The sequence below is a fragment of the Plectropomus leopardus genome, chromosome 14 (assembly GCF_026936395.1).
Source record: "Plectropomus leopardus strain MGB_pleo_1.0 chromosome 14, ASM2693639v1, whole genome shotgun sequence".
Classification (NCBI taxonomy): domain Eukaryota; kingdom Metazoa; phylum Chordata; class Actinopteri; order Perciformes; family Serranidae; genus Plectropomus; species Plectropomus leopardus.
The window spans coordinates 29553514-29574231 of NC_142189.1; the positions used below are offsets into that span (position 1 = coordinate 29553514).

A 20718-nucleotide genomic window follows, 5' to 3' on the forward strand; every position below is an offset into this window, starting at 1 on the left:
ATTTTCTAATGAGAGACTGTGACATGTCCGGCTGTGTCTGCAGCAACAAGAGCAGGAGTTCCCACAACAAGAGTACGGGACCTTTCCGGCTGCATTTGTAGCGACAAAAGGGGAAATTTTTAACTAGTTTGGGACACATTTGGCTCTGTTTATAGCAACAATAGCAGGTACATTTAACAGCAGTTGAGGACATGTCCAGCCATTGTTATGGCGACAAAGCCTGGTATATCAGGTATAAACACAATGTTTTCCAAACCCTAAGATTTTGTTTTTTGCTCCTAAACCTAAACATGTGGTTAATTTAACATATCAGTCATATGAAACACATTTAACATTCAAAATCTACAAACATAACATATGCTGTAGCTTGCAGAAACATACAAAACCAACATTTAATTTGGAGATTGGGTTAGTACGAGACATGAGTCCAGAATGTAAACTTGCCATCATATCTGTAAGAGCAGCATATGTGATGGGGGCTTGAATATTAATTTTGAATTTCAAATGTGACATACGGGACAAAAACATGCTGCTGTGACATAATTCAGCTGGTGGAGGAACGTAGTGTTCACATTATTCATGTCCACAGCGCAGAGGCTCTGTCCAAGAGTGTTTGTGCCCTTTGTTTCAGTTCTGAAGGCTGTGGTTTAGAGGCACTATGCCGTTCCTGGCTCTGTCTATCAGTATGAGCAAACACTGACTAAGTATTAACTGGACTTTTCTAAATCCAGAGACTGCGGGGTACAGCAACATCTCTTGCGAGCCTGCAGCACAGCAGACGTACAACAAGCCACATGGTGGAAGACAGGATCCGCTGTTGATGGCTCAACAAGGCACCCGCTTCAGAGGAAACATGGCCAGTGGAGCTGCTTAATTGGCAGAGTTTGAATGCACAAGCACTAATTAGCCGCGAAGAACACGGTTCAACTTCCGATTCCCAACAGCATCCTGAAAACTCCGCTGACATTTTGCACTCTGCAGGGTGGGCAGTGGGTGTGCAGAGTGCCACAATTCCCAGAATAGAAAATGCATTTGGCTTGTTAGCATTTGCTGTGAATACACTGTGAATTATCATTAAACTGAGACCGGGCTGCACCGACAATAAAGTACTGCTTCCCGATGCTTTTGCACAATATATAGCTCAACTGTCTCACATCTTTAAAGTCTTTTGCTTCTCTTTACCTCCTCTGTGTAATGAGATGGACATAAAAAGGGCAATCAACAGGGATTTTCTTTTGTTTATCCAACATCTTGATGAATAGAATATGTATCCCTCATGTTTTCTTAATTCAGTGTATCACAACAAGGTCCCAACTCTAAATCAGCATTCAATTACATGTAAAACACTACTAGTGGGCCCTAAACACAATTTGCACGCACGTTTGTTTGTGCATCAACATGTAGACGCATAAAGCGTGATCAGTTTAATGACGTGTCCTTTCAGGTCAGTTATCATGCGGAGTATGTCATGTTATATGCTCACATTGCGGCAGTAATTGCCTACATGTGAACTCTCTCATGTGAAATAATTCCATTATTCATGCAACTATTATATCTGGAAATGAGCAAAGCAGAGCAGTCGAGTACATGTTTAATATTTCAAGGAAAAAGAGCAGGATGAATGAACGCTGCGCACTCTTTACTACTCCAGCGATACAAAGTGACAAATGAAAGAAATGCTTGCTTTTTTTCTTTAATGAGCAAACAAATGTAAAATGTGCATTAAAGCTTGTTTGCAGAGGTTGTGCTGAATAAGATTTATGTTGAGGAAAATAATAATGGCTTCTTTCCAAGGAGCCCAAATAATTGCATCCATGTAAGTGAATTCAAAGCCGCATGTTTGCAAGGCTGTGCGGAGGGGAGAGAGGATTTATAGTTGAGATTATTATGCAAGGTCGCCACGAAAAACCACCCATGCCTTTGATGTTGTATACCTCTAATATTGGGGTAACTGTGCTAACAACATTAAAGTTGCGGCACTGCAGATGGTACTTCTCACAAACAGAACAGCACATTAATTCAGTGGACACCTAAGGGCAGAGAGAAAAGTGTCAGACACACATTCTGTCAATAAAAGTCATGATTAATTCATAAATAATTTTACGGCAATCAATACCGCAATTTAAAGTAGTTTTAAAAATTAATTGGTGCGGTCCAATTTAGTCCTTCTCAGTGTGAAATGCATTTGCTCTGCTGCTGTCAAAAGCCACAGATTTGGAAATGGTGTGATAATAAACAGGGTTTTAATGATGCTCGTCGCCACAGATTAAAATCAACACGTGCGCCGAGCATTGCCCGAGTGTTACAAAGATCTCCTGCAAGAGCTGGAACCACTTTCTCCAGCTTTACTCGGTTAAAAGCACATTAGAAATCACAGTCAACTCGAGCAAACAAGGGTTTTATCTAATCTCGTAAGCATGGCTTTCCTCATTTCTCCGTGTATTTTTGCTTTATATACGCCGCTCTCTTTATTCTTCCCTCCTCTCTCTCTCGCTCTCACTCTCACAGTGACTCATGCATCACCCTACAGCTCCTTTTCGGCTGTCAGATTTTCTACAGTTTCACTGACTCTAATCCAATTCAGAACCAAATCCCAAAACGCTCAGCCCTGTAGGCTGCCCTTCTCAATGACCCTCCTCACCATTACCATTTACCCAGAATTCTGTGGGATCTTGTATGTTTTCCATCTTGCCCATGACACGGTTGGCTCCAAGTGTTTCTAAAAATACGGCTGGGCTCGAAGGGAGTCAAGAAATGGCCACCACAGTACTGTATGTGTGCCACCGAGGTCAGCCTGGGTGAGCTTGTCAGAGACTTGCTGTATAGGAATAGGGCAGTCAGAATAGCTATAGAGCCATATGTCACTGATGTACCATAGACAACTTAACTCTTCAATTCTTTACTTTAGGGCTGCAACAACGAATTGATAAAATCGATTATAATCAATTATTAAATTAAATACAAAATTATCAATTCATTGTGATTATTACGTCAGTCGCTGTGTCATGGGACTGTTTACATCACACTCAGATGGGAGAAGCCGGTGTTTTGAAGAGGCATGGCAGAGATAGATAGAACGTTTCGTACCAAAACTTCAAAAGTTTGGGAGCAATTCAAGTTATGCAAAACAAGGAAGTGTGTTAGCTGCAAAATATGCAAAAGTGACATGGCACGCGAGCACAGTGGTTATGATGCAGCATCTAAAACGAAATCAAAAGTGAGGAGGAGGAGAGTTTAACGGCAGGGAAAGTCTTGACAAAAACCGACGTATGTTCAGGATTAAAATAAGGAGGCGTACCGGTATGTTGTAAAAGTTGTCAACATTTAGTTTCTGAATTGTTTCATATTTGATTTTGCATTTTTTTATTATTTATAATTTAATATTATTTTGACAGCTCAGGGATGTTTATACACTGCACTTTTAGCACTGATAATGAGAAAAAAATGCTTATTTTATTATTATTTCTATTTTTATTTTTTTTAAATCCGATTAATCGATTATCACAATAATTGTTAGTTGCAGCCCTTACTTTATTTCTATTAATATTTCTTACTGACACAAAATATAATTATATAATCACCTTAAAAAGTTAAAAAGTCAGTATTGTGAAAATGTTGGTAAACAACTTATGTAGTCATACAAAAGACATTGAGCTTTAGTAGCGCTCACTCCAGGTTGTGTTTCTGTCCACCTGGTAAATCCAATATTCACTCTTCTTCCAGCTCTGTTTTGGTCTCCACCAACTCCTTAGGGAATCGAGTGCCCAAGGAATGAGTCCTAAAACCCGGAATCAGTGAGCATTTCAGCACCTCTGGTTCCCTCATCTCAAATGCAATAGGTTTTTTGATGGGTTTTTGCTTAGAAGCCTGGAATAAAGTCTGTCATTAATACAAACTGAAGAAACTGTTATGTTTTGTTCTACGACATCAAATTCATCAGTAAATACCCCAGTGTGAATTTTGAATCTTTATGTGTCTTAAAAAAGGCACATGTGGTGTTGTGGCGAGGTTAGGTGACCGTGATGTAGTTTGTTTATAGCCTAACGTTAGCTTTTTACTCATGGCAATTGCATCTTGGCTTCAAAAATATTAGAAGTGTTGTTCATTTGTGAATATTAGCTTTCACGAAATGTAGATGTATCATAAATGTTTGTTTAACACAGATCTTATTTTCTGCAGTAATCCCAAATCCAATAAAAAATCCTGTAGGTTTTTTGACAATGGAACAAGGGCAAATTTACCTTCCAAGTCAGCCTACAGAAAAAGAACATCCTTGGGGCACTCTGTATGGGACAAAATAGCAGCAAGCAATTAATTGGATTATACAAAAAAAAAAAAAACATTATATCTGGATGGTAATCGCATTGCTGACAGCCCTAATTTTTATCTGAAGAGTCTCACATTTTGTTCTATGACATAAAATACATCAGTAAAAAAAACCCTCTGAGAACTTTGAAGATTTTATGTGTCTTAAAAAAGGCGGTTGTGGGGTCAACATTAAGTCATTCGACCCTGGTGTAGTTCATTTATGGACTATAGCCTATAGTTTTTTTTCTTCTGGCAATACCATTTAGACTTCAAAAATCCTCAAAGTGTGTTTATTCATCATGATTACCTCTCTTAACAAAACGTGTAAAAATCACAAATGCTTGTTTACCAAAGAACTTACTGTATTTTCATCCAGAATCCAGAATCCCATTGAAAAATTCCATAGGCATTTTTATGAGGTAACCAGGGTCAACTTCTGCGTCGGACTAAAGAAAAATATCATTGTTAATCGTCTAACATTAGCTTCTAGCAAAGCTTTGTTTGATGCTAGACAGGTAGTGAGAATGGACACTGTGGGAGAGTAAAACAAAAAACATGAGCGGAAAGACATTAAAATATGCTCCATCCAGCACCGAGGAAAACTGCCGAATTAGGACCAATTCAGTTTCCACATCCACATTTTTCCGTCGATGTAAATGTCATCAACCAATGTCCATGAGGATCTGGATGGACCCTATTTGGACGCCTGCAGCCCATTTTTTGTGACAGCACAGACTGCTCATATTCCACTCTCTTGCTCCACAGTCCAGACCATTCCCAAACAATGTTTGTCAAGCCAGTGTGCACTATGTTGAAGTTAGTTTTAAGTTGGACATTTGACAGACATTCACTTCAGACCCAGGAGCTTCTCACTTAGTTTCAGTTTCACCTAGTGTTGGCATTAGGAGGCTAAACTCACCTCTCGGCCCTCCTGTCTATTATTGCGGCTGACACAGATCCTAAATTGTACCATGAATACATCCACATGCATGTCTGCTTGACTGCAGCTGTCCACAGACATTTGTATGTCCGAGCCTTTAAGTGATAACAAACACCTATCACATTACACAAAGTCATTTTCTTCACTGTTCATAAAAAAATACTAGTCCAGCTCTAAAAAGGTCATAAATGTCATACTTTTAAATATCCGCGAATGTGATACTTTATTTCTTACTGGCCACAAATTAATAAGGTCACCCATAATGGTTTCATTCAAATGTCACTTGCAGGTTGTTCTTTGTGTGTTTTTTATAATTTGGGACCAAGTTTCTCATAAAACTGGCAAATTTCTGCTCTTTCTGCTTACATCCTAAATACATTGAGCGTGCACATGACGCGTCATGTAGGCAGAGCAGAACAGAGCTGTTGCTCTACACAGGCTCTGTATTTGTAGCGCGTGGTTGCTGCCAGCTTTACTGTTAGACTTTTGCCGAGCGATGGTTGTGGATGGTTTGGAAACGAAGGTTATATTAACTGATTCTGTATTAATTAAATTGATTGTTTTAACAGCAGCATGTACCGATCTGATTGATTTATTATAATGTGAAATGTAAAAGCACACACAGGTTGCTCTGCTGCATTGCATCACTTGTTGTAACACAAGATATTCATTTTAATCATTTTTAAACAGACTGTACTTATTGTTTTACACAGCTCTGTGTAGTACGGGAGTCTCGTGGAGGTGGATGGTTGGATGGTGGACATACAAACACAACATACCGCATACAGACTTTTTGTCATCTCTTTGTTTTTTACACAACTAAATCACTTTTGTTAAGGTTAGACTAAGATCATGATGTTTCGTTAAATGTTAATAAAAGAGGTTATAATAAAAAGTATAATACTGTAGTCACTATGAGTGGGTAGTGTATTATGAGATTGCATATTTTGGCAGAAAACAAATTAAACAAGTTATCAGTGAACCTTTTGCTTATTTGATCAGTATCAACAATGCTAATTAGCCACATATACTTTCATTCACATTTTGTTGATAAAAATGTAATTTGCTGGGCTTTATATTTCCCACAAACACTTGCTTATTCAAATTAGTTGTATGTAAATGCAATTTATAGAAGACAGGGCTGCTCCTTACCACGTTGGAAGTAATTTTTACTTCCATCTGCCTTTCACTCCTTGCACCATCTGCCATCGCCAGAAAGTCTGAAAAGCTTTAGCTCTATTTAGCTGGAAAAACAGAGACCTCATCGAAACAAGCCACTAAATCTCTGGCTAACTCTGAACAGGTGCCACACGATGCAAGAGAAAATATAAGCCCCCATTTTTTTAAGCATGACCTCACATGTTTCTTTAATCCTACCAGTGTGTGAGAAAGTGATTTGTTAAAATGTTGGCTACAGTTTAGAGTTTCAATTAAACTGTCAAACTACTTTTTCTTGGATATTTTCTTCTCTGTAATTTTCTTTTAAAACCCCATTCTGCCATCGAAACTTGAAGAATCACATGCTGTTATATTATATTACATTCTGTCAGCCCTTATCAGCTGTCCATTCAGTCATTCTGTGGTGGGAGAAACATGTCTTAAAGGCAAAAAAGCTGAAAACAAAAGCAGTTGGAGGACAGTGGGCTCTGTATGCCAGATATGGATTGGGACATCAAACAGGCTGCTGGTCTTCAGCTGAATCAAAGCGACATCATTTTTCAAGGTTATGCACTTGCGCAAGCGCTGGAATAGTATTTTAATCCAAGGACATGATTTACAGTCTTAGTGGAATCATCTTTATTTTATCAGTGTCTGCATGGTGAAAACTGAATCTTAGACAGATTTAGATTTATGATATCTGCTGTAAATATGTCAGATTTGTTTGGAGGATTACAGCTGAAAAATGCTGAAAAGTCTCTGTAAAACTGAATATATTTAAAGTTAAGAAATGTGATCTTTTTTTTCAGTGGGCTGTCGGAGACGCTGAACTTTCTTTTAAAGTCTTGGTGAAGCAAAATAAATGTGTTATGCAGCTGGAAAAATTTGAATTATTAAAAAAATCACCAGGTATAAAAATTAGGTTTTTAAATTGCAAAACAGTTAGATGCTAAGAAGTGTGTCCACTGAAGGACACTAAAGGAGTTAAAAGTTTCTTTGGCTAAAGGGCTATTTTACCATTAACTAACCTTAGAGCCTATAGAATTATATGTCAGGGTGCGTTCCTAAACTTAATCTGACCCTCTATACTAAAAAAAGAGAACTGTTGTTCGAAGAAATTGAGCGTCCTATTTGTAACTTCATTGCACATTCACTTTGTTCGGCGATCTGCTGCTCCATCTCCCCAGAGACAAGGAAGTGTGTGCTTTGGGCGACTGAGTTAGTGGCTAACATGAGTCTGTAGCTTTGCAGAGGCTTGCTCTTCAGCTTGGGGGACGTGTGTTTTTTTTTTGTTAGCAGCTAACTCGATAGTAAAAAGTAGCTTGTGGGAGATGTGTGGTCTTTGGTTCAAGGTGCATACGTTGATGTGTTACTGGTTAAACTGCCAATTAGAGTAGGTAGCTGCACAGCAGCTTGATCTTCAGCTCAAGGGATTTGTGTGCTTTGTGCTACGAAGTTAGCTCCTTAAAAAAATCTATAGCTGCGCAGCAACCTGTGTTTCAGCTCAGTGGACACATGCTTTTTGCTAGAAAGTTAGCTGCTAACAAAAGTCTGTAGCTGCACAGCAGATCGCTCTTTGGCTCGGGGGGCGTGTGTGCTTTGTGCTACTGAGTTAGCCGCAAATAAGAGTCTGTAGCTGCACAGCAACTCACTCTTTGGCTCAGGGTACATGTATGCTTTGTGCTTCGGACTTAGCTGGTAACAGTGGTCTGTAGCTTTGCGGCAGATCCCTCTTCAGCTTAGGGGATGTGTGCACTTTATGCTACTGAGGTGGCTGCTAACAAGAGTCTGTAGCTGCACAGTGGCTCTCTCTTCGGTTCAGAGGATGTGTGTGCTTTGTGCTACAGATTTAGCACCGAAATGGTGAAAAACTTCACTGGTCTAACTCCATAATTTCCCAGTAATTTTCATGTTTTCAACAAGTATTCTCTAACACCTATAATGAGTTTAGAAATTAATCATTGATCTTGCTTCACCCAGACTTAAATGTTTAACTCCAGAGTAGGCAAAAAAGGTCCAGCATAAGAATAGGTATTTTATTATGTGCTTTACAGATATGAGCTTAAATAACTTGGTATTTTTATGCCGCACCCACTCTCTGAGCAGAACTTTGGTGAGACTGCATGCTGCCTGACACGCGACTCTCCGACAGATCGCCAGGCCAGTTCCCCACTGCAGCAACAGACAACTCGACTGTAATTATTAAACAGAGAGGCAGCGAGGAACAGAGGCCGACGGGTAAAGGCAGACAGATAAATACACAAAGACAGAGGCAGGCTTGTGGACGGATAATAAGGTAGACAGACAGAGATAGTTACCAGAGCAGCAGATGGATGGGCAACAAGACAGGTCGACAAATAGCAAGGCGGCCAGAATGACAGATTGGAAACACCTTAAACCAGCTATACCAATGAAACTGAATTTTCCAGGAATGTATTCAATTTGTCTGTTTTCTCAATGCCGGGACTGAAGGAATATGAAAAAAAATGTCACCATCTTTACTCTATTTCTTCCTTTTTTCATTAACGTGATTGGCAGACTACACAGAGCGGATGGGAGTAAGGGTTTGTAGTTGCTGTGGCAACGGCCTGCTCTTTGTTAAAGGCTACATTCCTGGCATCTGATGTTTCTGCGCTGCAATCGATAAAAACCCCAACCTGCAGGGACTGATGAACGGACCGGGGCTTTTGCCAGACCAGGCAGGACCTGGGAGAGAAGAAGGAGTTAGGTGGAAGATGTGTGAACAGGAGGACGGGGAGATAAAAGAGCGATAGGCAGAAGAGGGGATAGAGGAGAGATATGGAGATGCGAGCAGTGCAGCTGCTGAGCCGGGCGGAGGGGTGAGTGCTGTGGGGAAGAGAAAAGCGTGTGTCTCTGTGTGTGTGCTCTCCGGCTCCTTCTGCCTCATCTCGGCTATTTTCTGAATGTCACTCACTTCACTATCAAAGTAAGGTATGTGTCTGTCTGCATGCTCATCATCTGCTTACCTTGGCTGGATTATTTTGCTTTGCAGTGACTGACAGAGCTCTGCAAGCAGTCAAAAGCTTTTTTTAAAGGCACCTTTCATATTTCTGGCATTTTTCTTTGCCTTTATGATGTGCACTCAGATTTCCGCTGTTCACAGATGTGTCTTACGCTTTGCACACCTAATTGGCATAGATAGCCATGAGCAGAATGCAGATACTACTGGTAATGAGGCAATTATGGTCAGTCTCACTGTCTACATAGCCATCTGTCAATTCAACAACCTGTGGCTGCTGGAAGGTGTTTTTCTGTCAAGGTCTGTGTCTTTCCAGGCTGTGGGGAGGCATGGCACTCAGAGAACAAAATGTTTTACAGTTGAACTATGCATCCATCCCCTCATTACCCTGCCGTTATCTTCTCTTCCCATAAAAACCCCTGTGCGTTGTGGCTGGGAATTGGAGCCACAGTTCAGTGAATAACTGAAGAAAATGTTAAAGAAATGTAGGGCTGTACCTAATGATTTCTTTCTTTTTATCGATTATTTTTTTAATATAACAACAAATTTAACAAAAATAACATTTTAAAATGCTGCAGGGCAATTTTCCCCAACAAAAAAAATAGCCCACTCTTAACTGGTAATCTGTGTTTTACAGTCTGATATAAAGTCTCTCCAAAACAAAATTAATGCAAGCTCTTGTTCCACTCAAGTAAAAGGGATGTAGTGCAATCTACATTTAGCAATCCAACAGCAAAATAAATAACACAATGTAAAATCCAAGTCGCTTTTAGGAGGAGAAACAAAACAGTTACTCTTTGTTACAGTAACAAACCTCAAATCTAGTAGTCCAGCAAAACATCTTACAGTAAAATGAGTGCAATTTGAATAACACCACAAGTTTTCTCTAATAGAAATAATTATAAGTAGCCCATTCTTTCTGCATCAAAATAGTCCAGTCTTAACTGGGCCTTCTGGCATATCGCTGCCTGCTGATATGAGTGCTGTAGTTTCATATTTATAAGCACATATTCCTCTCATTTATGAAGTTATACAAGCTCCTGCACAGCAACCCCATCCTGTAAATATTTCAAAATAAAATGCATTGTATCAGCAACTGATGGCATTCTGCCCACAGACAGAGACAGATAGCTTTTGTTTTGAAAGGGAAGCAAGGAAGTTGAGGTAAAACAAACATCTTTGTATTTCCTAATCTCACAGAGAGACTTTAAACTGCAGTATAAAGTGGTACAGAGTCAACAAACGCGAGCGTCACGCGTAAAAAAACGTCTAGCCACCGTTTCTCTAGATGTGCTGCAGCTGACACGCAGCTCAGACGCCTCTGAGAGCGCTGCTCGGGCGAGCAGTGTGCACGTGCTAACTTAATACACGAGCGCCGAAACAAAAACAACACAATCAGCGCTGCTCACGCTCTCATGGCGCGCACCGTGTGAGACGGCGACGCACGATACCTGAAACGACATATTTGTCGACGCGTCGCCCCAATCCTAAAGAACTGTAGAAAATGTAGGACAAAATGAAAATTACATGTAGCAATTATAGGAGAAAACATAGAAGAAATGAACAAAATGTAAAGGAAACAAAAAAAAAAACACAAAATAACTGACAAATCAAACAAATCATCTCAAAAACAATTCCCAAATATTTCAGCGATCATTGCAAACTTCACAGATTAATGCTCTTCCATTCTAAAATATTGTACTAAATAAATGAAGAAAGTGGAAAATAACTGTAGACAAATCTGGTCGAAAATGTCAAATAAATGTAGAAAATATTAAAAAATTAGAAGAAATTAAAAAATCAGAACTTATAAATCAAAACAATCACAAAAAAAGTCAGAAAATATTTCTGACTCACTGAATCAAACAGACTTCACAGATTATTTTCTTTCCATTTCAAAATACTGTACAAAGCTAAGAATATGCAAAACAAATGTAGAAAATGTAGGTTTTTTAAAAAGTAAAATAAATGTAGGTGAAAATATTAAATAAATGTAGGAAAAGTGTGAAATAAATGTAGAAAATGCACAATAAAGTAAAATACACTTAGAAGAAAAGGTTAAATAAATGAACTTCACTGATAAATGTCCTTGTATTGTAAAGCACTCTCCAGCCTGCATAGTTAAAATAATGCATGCCTTTTTCATTTTATTCCTTGCTTTTCACATGTTAAGTGCAGTTATCCTGTTACGTAAAACAGAAGAGGCTGCCATAACAATATGCTTATTATCATCATGAGCTGAGGTTGCTGTTGTGTGTGGTTGTGTGTGCTATAGAGACAAGCACATGTGACTGCAGTAATGTTACTCTGTCATGCTACAGATGAGCTAGTAATGCGCAAACATTAAACATCAATTGGCTTTATGGTAACATGAAACATGGAAGGCTGGGCCATTTCAGAAATCAAAGTAATACAGGAAAATACCGCTGAAATAGAATATAAAAAGCAGTCAGGGACTGTTTGGTATTTATGGGGTGGAGGAGCAAAACAGGGGAGGCACTTCAAATTATTTTTTGAGTGCTGGGGAGGGACTTATGTTTTTTTATTTGACTTAGGGGAGGGACATTCAATTTTAAGTTGTTGTAGTTTGTATTTATTTTTAATATAGACACAGAACCAAAAAACCTGCAAGAGGGTTTTAAAGGCATGTTTTATTTAGAGATCTCTATATCACACCATTTATCGTAGTCAGAAACTGTGAAATATAGTTATTTATGGTAGCAGGAGGGTCAAGGAAAAATATTTGTAGCTCCTGAGATCTAAAAAAAAAAAAAAGAAAATCACACCACAGCCAACCTCCTGCTCTGATAAATAAGGTACAGTCCCTAAACAGAATCTAACAGAGCAATGAAGCAAATAGAAACTGTTGTTGGGATTATGTTAATGTATGCATGTGTTATTTTTCACAATTCTTGTGTTCATTGCTCGCTTTTTTATTGATTTTTAAACAGGAGATATATGCATTCTCTCCATAAATAGATGCACATTGAGATTTCAGTGATAAATATAGAAACTCCGTGTGTCAAATGTAAACTGTAACAACAAGCCAGTGAGATGACTCAGTATGCTGATTACTAATGAAAGAGTCATATATAGTTGTTGCCGTGTGTGCACCTGGCAAACGCTGCGGCAAAAACTCTGAGGATTCACTTATAGCAGCAAACACAAGCTGCCGTTTTCTGTTTAGTTTGTATTTTAGTTTGAGCACTCGCCACATTCACCACCACACCCCCTCAGACACAAACATATACACAGTATTATCACAGATGCAAAATACACAGTCGCACATATGCAGCAACACCGAATCCACATGGGCATTTAGCCTTGCTGCACATTTACGAGGATCATTTCTCACCAATGGGCTGAAACATCTTCCATCCTCATGAAATATCTCCAGTTAGCCTGCAACCTTTTGTGCTAATACAATGATGTAGGTTCACATTTTTGTGCAGCTGATATTTCTTTTTCTGTGTCTCGCCCTAATTCTATTATTTCCACCTTTCCAGGAAAAGGGACAGGTCATTAAGGGAGAAAAGACTCGGCAGTTTAAAGAGACATAAAAGGTTGAAAATGTAAAACGGAGCGGGACACAGAGGTAAAGAAGTGAAATGTGGAGTATTCTTACACTTTTCGTGTTTTCTGTCTTGCAGGGCTTGTTCGTGATGGTGCTCTGTGTGGACAAGAAGCCGTGCCATGACAGAGGGCAACGTGGGTAAAATGCGACACCCAGCCCCGAACTACTGCCACCTCTTCCTGGGCGGGGCCTTGCTGCTTCTCCTGGCCAACACGGCTCTCAGCTGCCCCGCCCGCTGCGAGTGCTCCGCCCAGAGCAAGTCAGTCAGCTGCCACCGTAAGCGCCTGCCCACCATCCCCGAAGGCATCCCCATCGAGACGCGCGTCCTGGACCTCAGTAAAAACAAGCTCCGCATCATCACACCGGACAACTTCTCCTCGTTCCAGCAGCTGGAGGACCTGGATCTCAGCGACAACCTCATCAGCGTTGTCGAGCCTGGCTCCTTTCGGTCCCAGCTCGCCCTCCGCTCGCTCAACTTTCGCAGCAACTTGCTTCAGCTGGTTCCTGCCGGGGTGCTGTCGGGCCTCACCAACCTCACCCGCCTCGACCTCAGCCACAACCGGCTGGTGGTTCTCCTGGATCATGCCTTTCAAGACCTGCGCAGGCTCATGTACTTAGAAGTGGGTGACAACGAGCTGGTTTTCATCTCTCAGCGGGCCTTTACAGGATTACTCGGACTCCAAAGTCTGACCCTGGAACGCTCCAATCTCACCGTGGTCCCTACTGATGCTCTGGCACATCTGCACAGCCTGGTGGAGCTGCGCATGCGCTACTTGAGTATCAGCTTTCTGAAGCCTTTCTCCTTTAAGAGGTTATCACGTCTCCGCAGGCTCGAGATTGATTACTGGCCCTGGCTGGACACGCTGCCCCCCCTCTCGCTGCACGGCCTCAACCTCACAACATTGTTCATAACCAACACGAACCTGTCTGCCTTCCCCGGCGCTGCCCTGCGCAACCTGCCCTACCTCACACATCTCAACTTGTCCCACTGCCGCATCCAGCACATCCATCAGGGAGAGCTGGGTCAGCTCCCGTACCTGCTGGAGCTCCGCCTCCATGGGGCTCAGTTGATTTCCATTGAGCCCTTTGCATTTGCGGGCCTCAAATCTTTGCAACTACTGGATGTGTCACAGAACCGCCTGGACTCTCTGGAGAGGGGAGTGTTTGCCTCGCCAGACAGCCTCCAGAGGCTGTGTCTGGGTGGAAACCCATTAGTGTGCGACTGCAGATTGCTTTGGCTGCTCAATAGCCACAAGCCTCCGTCTCTGCAGATTCTGGATGTGCAGCCGGAGTGCAGCGCCCCCGAGCACCTCCTGGGGAAACCTCTCCGTGACCTCAAGGAGCCTCTGGTCTCCAGATACATGACCTGTACCAAGCCACGGATCGGACCCAACACGACCCAGCTGCTGATGGCCGATGAGGGTCAGCCCGCCCGCCTGAGCTGCATGGCAGAGGGAGCGCCCCGGCCCTCGGTGGTATGGATTACACCTCACAGACGCTACATCACAACCAAGAGTAGCGGCAGGGTGGAAGTCCAACCCGATGGGACTTTGGAGATCAAGGCGGCGGAGCTGCATGACAGCGGGGTGTACTTGTGTATCGCCAGTAACCCTGCTGGTAACGCGAGCCTGTCAGCCTCTTTAGCTGTAAAAAGCCTGGGCATTGGAGACAGATCCCACTATAGCAACAGGAGCTCAAACTATCTGACAGACTCTAACAGCACGTGGGGGAATGGGACAGTACTGTATAACATGACAGTCCCCATAGACATTAAGACTATCATTATATCTACAGCCATGGGCTGCCTGTCCTTTCTGGGTGTGGTCATCTTCTGCTTCCTGCTGCTGTTTGCCTGGAGCCGAGGGAAAGGACGCCATAAGAGCAACTTTGATATTGAGTATGTCCCTCGCAAATCCAACGGGGCATCCGCGGACGTGACGGAAACAAGCGGCCCGCGACGGGTCAACATGAAAATGATCTGAAAGACTGACGCCTACAAAGTGCACACATATCAAGCTGAAAAAAAAAAAAGTTTTTTCTATGACACAGTGGATTTGTGACTAATGAAAGTGACGTGCTAATATAGTGGGTGTCGATATGACGGTGATCTAGTGATAAAGTGGGCATGTGAATATAAAGTGATCTATGAAACCGTGGACGTGTTTATATGAAATAATGTTCTCATACAGTACATTGAGTATATTACTATAACCAACATATCAATATGGGAGTGATATAGTGCTGCACTAGGCATGTGTTTCAGTGGTGACGTGAAGATGTTGTCCACTCACCGTGACATCAAGGTGACGGAGGGAGTGACGGGGGACATCTCGGCGTGGCAGTAGAGCTATCATCGCTGTGACATGTCAGGACTAAAAAAAAAAAAAAAGTCTAATACCCATCTTTAGCTGCAGTGCGAAAGGTGCGCGTTTTGTTCATGTGTGCGCGCGGGCGTGTGTGTGCGAGTGCATCCTTGTGCGCATGTTGCATTCGTGCGTTTCTTTGTGCATGTGCACGCATTGCCTTTCTCGTTGGACGGAACAATTAAAATGAATGATGGGGTCCAAAGCGTTTTTTTTCCAGGCCTTTTTGTTCATGTTGGGTCGTTGTAACAACAGTTTTGTCACTGTTGAGTAAAACAGAGGATTATCTATGTTTGTATGCAAAATCACAGTTATTATATTCAAGAGAAATGCTGCATTAATTTTTGGAATAGGTCATTGCCCCCTTTGGAATGACTTCGACGTTAGATGGGGATTTTTCTAAACTCACACACAGTAGCTTCAATGTGAAGTCTGGGCTTTGTCTCTACCACAGAGAAACACTTACCAGCAACACTTTTCCTGAGAAATAGCAGTGGTCAGTGTTGTTATTACTCTGGAAAAGCTTCCAGCTACAGAAATGGCATGTTAAACCCATTTTATAACATAATAAATCACGGGCAGATTTTCCTGCCAGACAAATCCCTTGATATGATATAAAAGAGTCGGTGGCCAGATACAATGGCAAAGATTTACTGGCCGGTGGCCTCTTTGGGACAAGACAAAGTTGAGCTTCACAGATTTATGGGTTGAATTTCCCCGCTCTCACATTTTTCTTTGATCGCACCACTTCAAGCTAGCGTGTCGGGATTCTTCCCCAGGGCAACGAGGGGGGTTTCGGGGTATTTAATAGACGGCGATTTGAGAGTCGTAGTGGAATCTTGTATCGTTAAGTTTTTTGTTGTTTTAAATGTTTAGAAAAAGAGGAAGAAAAAAAACAGTTAAAACCAATTAAGGGCAATTCTTTGTAATGCAGGGACGTGGGTGTTAACTTGTGTGATCCTGTTGTGATAACATGTTCAAGGTTGTATAACTGTTTTCATATGACAAATTTATGGGTATATTTTCAAAAGGAAATAAATCTTAATCATACCCCTAAAAATTGGAGTTCCAGTAGTTGAAATTCTGTTTCCTGTCTTTACAGTAATGTTGACATATATTTTCTTTTAAATGCTTTCCTATGAATCATTTTGTCTAAATTATAGTATCACTTATAATGTTTCAAATTTTTGCAATAATAATTTCTCTGTCACTGAGTATTGTATTGATCTACATTCATGACTTTTTCCATCTTTTTTTGCTATTTAAATCATGTCATATAGTAAACATTCTGTTGTAAATACTAAACATTTATGTCATATGTTTCCTCATATCGTCAGTATAATATTACAGAGGCAATGCCTTTTGTATATTATTTTGTCCTCAGTGTGTGCTGCCTGTCCAGATGTTGTCTACCAGTTGGCTGCTACAGGTGTTAATGAACAAGTCAACACTCTTCATTACACACGCATTATGGAGAGCGTATTGTATCTGACTTGTTGAATAACACACAGTGACACAACTATGAAAAAATATACAGTGCCTGAGATTTATTAGCTGGTACCTCTATAGTAGCTCGTGAAGTTCACACTACAGATCTTCAAGGCCAAATTACAGCTCTTATCTGACTTCGAGCCACACTAGCGGCATTGCTTTAGGGATGGCAATGTTGTTTGTTTATCTGATTGGTCTTTGGTTTGGATGGTTCGCTATGAATTTTGTTAGAAACATTCATAGTCCCCAAAGGATAAATCCTAATAAATTTGATGAACCCCTGACTTTTCCTCTGGCACTACCATTGAAATTTCTAGTTTTACATGAAATCTCTCAACAACTACTGGATAGATACCTAGACATTTAATGCAGACATTGAAGGAGCTTTCTGCAAAAGAGCATTATTATAGCAGAAAACAACATTATGCTATGTAAAGATATATTGAAATCATGACATTCTGAGCAAAGACTGTTTGTCATGCTTCCTCTGTGTGTTGTAATCTGAGCTTCTCTGTTTTTTGTTGAGGTGGACCAGGTCCCCAGGAACAGCCATGGGTTTTAATATGGAATTATTATGTTCAGGTCCATCATGTGATGGCACTGGGCCCAAAAAGATGTCAGTAAATCAGTTGATACCTATTTTTAAGCATTACGATCCTGTCGAATCGACCTTTTTCACTATCAGGATTTGATCCGTTCTAGAGGAGTCACATAACCACGTTTGAAATAATTTTATCCCCATTCAAGTTAGCAGAGCACTAAACTGGAAGTTAGGCGCCTGGCCGCCATAAGTCTCTCTGGAGGTTGCATTATGGGCCCCACCATGTGACAGATCCATGTAATATCATATTGCAGAAATCAAGCTTTTTTTGGCCTCATGTGCCATAGAACAACTTTTCATACAAATGAACAGGGCCTAGGGTTAAATAAAATTTCTAAAAAAGTAAAAATAAAGGACACCTTCCTAGTAGCGCCATGCCTATGGGACACAGATTTAGTGGGGGCCCTTACCAGAAATATTGAATGTTACACACCTCATTTCCTGCATTCTGGCTTTATGCAACAATTTGAATTTTTTAATGCATCAACTTCAAAGTCCTCTGCTACTCTACATGAATGCAAAGGAAAAAAGTGTCAATATACTTAACAGTTGCATCAGCTATAACACTGCCTAAACAATGATTGTAAGAAAGCACAACTAAACCATCTAAACAGTAGTTTTTGATAACTTTTTTGATCATTGTATATATAGATCATAATTCAGATAGACAGGGAAGGAATAATGGAATAAAGTGGACATGAAATACAGCATGAGTGATGTAACCTTGGAGTTAAACCTCGTTTGTCAAGGTTTGCTCATGTAACAGATTATTTTATTGTATTCTATACAGCGTTGTTTAAAATATTTCTTGTAGGGGCATTCATAAACTTAATTAGCCTCATTAATTATTTGGCCTATGCGTGATTAATGTTATTATCGTTCCTTCAAATTAGCTTGAGATATTTTTTCCTGTGCATGATGTTTGATTTTATCCTGAATTGTGCAGCAATTTGTAAAGCCTATTTCAATAAGAGCACTATAAATTAACCGTCAATAATCTGTCTGACGTGTGATAGGCTAATGATGATTAAAATATCACCACCATTATGATTAACGGGTACATGTGATAAATTAGTGGTATGGGCACCATTAATAGCCACAACCATGCATAATGGTTGCATGTATTGACAGCCGTTCTGCTGGAGAACCTCGCCAATTCGACATAGTCTGTACAATTCAACCTCTTCTTTGCCATATTTCTGAATGACAGTTCTAATGACAAGTGGCACAAATATTAATATGCGCTCAGATTTAAAGATGTTTCTGCACCAATTTATGGCACGATGTGGGAGTGGAAACATGGCTCGTGCATGTGCTCCCATTTCCACAATGACTGATATACATTTCAAGTGTAGAACTGAATACGTTTTTTGTGCGGCTTTATAAATCCATTAGCTTGGTAGCTTAACAACTGGGCATGAAGTGACCTTCACATAAATGTATCTTTTAACTATATCAGGGCGGTGTCAGCAGGTCAGTGAGCATGTTAACGGTGGTCCTGTTCAGTCAGATTAGTTTTCACTGTACTCATGACCAACGTGTAGTTAATCTGCCACGTCGTGCTGTTTTTAGACAGCCTTTTTAGGTTTACCACTGAACTAGCCAACATTTTTAATAAATGTACATGAGTCCTCTGGTTTTGTTATTTCTCAAGTCATTCCAAGTATGTAAAAAACCCATTTTATGCATCAAAATAGGGTGTGCAAAGAAATGTAGGACAAAATGAGTCCCGTACAGTGACAAAAGACATCCAGCCCATTCACATTCCAAAAACACCAGATACCGCTGCTTTTGCAGTGATTTCAGCCTAAGATCCTAACGCCAAAAGACACCGCTCCCATCCACATGATACACCACTGGGCGGTGTCAGCTGAAAACATGGTGTTAATATTTGCCACCAAACGGCACATACTGCAGCGACATGATACACTGTCAGGTTGAAATTCTACAAGTAACATCGTAATATAAGGAGCACATAGGTCCCTATAGAGTGAGTGCGAAGGGTGTTTTTTTCTACACCTTAGCATGTGCACATTTTGCCGAAACCCAACCATCCCTGTCAGCATGTGTTTGTTGACGTATTGGTGTTGGTTGCCATGTGCTTTTGTTGCCTGAACATAAACACATGCAGTGTAATCCCACCATGTGCTTGTGTTGACATCACGGTGGTGGCATCCAGGAACATAAATAGCAATAGCAGAAGGATACCTAGAGCGTAATGGGTAGATGTGGAAGTCCAATGCCATCCGACAATATGTGACGACTTGGAATGAGAACGCGTTGAGACTTCCAGTTTTTCAAACCTCTCCCACATGTTGTGGCTTACAGTGGCTTAATTGGCGCATCTTCTCACACAGGGATAGCGTCATGGCAGTGCTGACAAATTCTGCACTGTGTTTTCATATACAAGCTGCTGGGGGTTGCACGCTATGATCTGATTGTGCATCACACTTCCATGTGGTCCAGATGGGTACTGGAAAACTGTGACTCCATGCAGCTTTTTGCCGTTCACACTGATCAGAGAGCATCAAAACTGGGACACGTAAAGAAAAAAACATCAGAAGTGGGACGCTTAGAGCTGCAGCATGTATGTAACAAAAATAGCCTGTAAGCAAGAGAAATATGAAATGACCTGACACTTACGGTGAAACCCAGCATGACCCACCTATGATCACATCGGTGCGTTCTCACCCAGGCTCGGTGCCGCACTGAAAGGTCTTAACAGCTGCCTCACCTGATAAAGGGAAATGCTAATTTGGCATGCTGCTCAAACAGAACGCAACTTCTTCAGACAGCACTTCATGCCATCATGTTAACGGTATAAAGAATATCAGCCTTTTGAGTGTGAGGGCTCACAGGGAATATTCAGGCTGCTGCTGTGGCGTCACGAAGGCGAGATCAAAGTCCCTCCAACAGGCTTTTATTATTATCGGTGCAGTTTCTCTTTCACTGAGAGAGTGCAGTAAACAATGGAGAGGAAATGTAATGAATCTGTCTAGTTTCCTCACTCGTATCTCTCGTTGATAGTGGATTTCCGAATCAGTTCTTTAATGATTCGAGCTTGTACAAGCCATTAACAGTGTGTAATTTATACTGGAATGTAAAAGATTCCCCTGCTCAGTGATCTGGCAAAGAAACATCATGTTATTAGCTTTGTTTTATGCCTGCGATTACAAGCTAAACCATCATCTATTGCAGTAAATATATACGATTGTGGGAATTAAAGTGAATTAAAACACTTGAGTAGTGTTTGGTGGCGTAGAGGTGTTCGCGCTCAGGGCCATGCATCCCTAAATGAATAAT

At 40.9% G+C, this 20718-nt stretch overlaps 1 protein-coding gene across 3 annotated transcripts in view; it reads left to right on the forward strand.

The window, feature by feature from the left end:
* lingo2b (leucine rich repeat and Ig domain containing 2b) overlaps positions 1–19001 on the forward strand; it is a 54582-nt gene extending 35581 nt beyond the window's left edge. The window contains exons 1-2 of one of the 3 annotated variants that reach the window (XM_088087693.1): positions 8683–9246; positions 13037–19001. In XM_088087693.1, coding sequence (XP_087943819.1) covers positions 13080–14942 — 1863 coding nt within the window. In that variant the 5' untranslated portion in view covers positions 8683–9246; positions 13037–13079 and the 3' untranslated portion in view covers positions 14943–19001. Of the gene's footprint in view, positions 1–8682; positions 9359–13036 lie in introns of those variants that run through there. The other 2 variants (XM_088087692.1, XM_042500983.2) reach the window with 2 other exon arrangements.
* The last annotated feature ends 1717 nt before the right edge of the window (positions 19002–20718 follow it).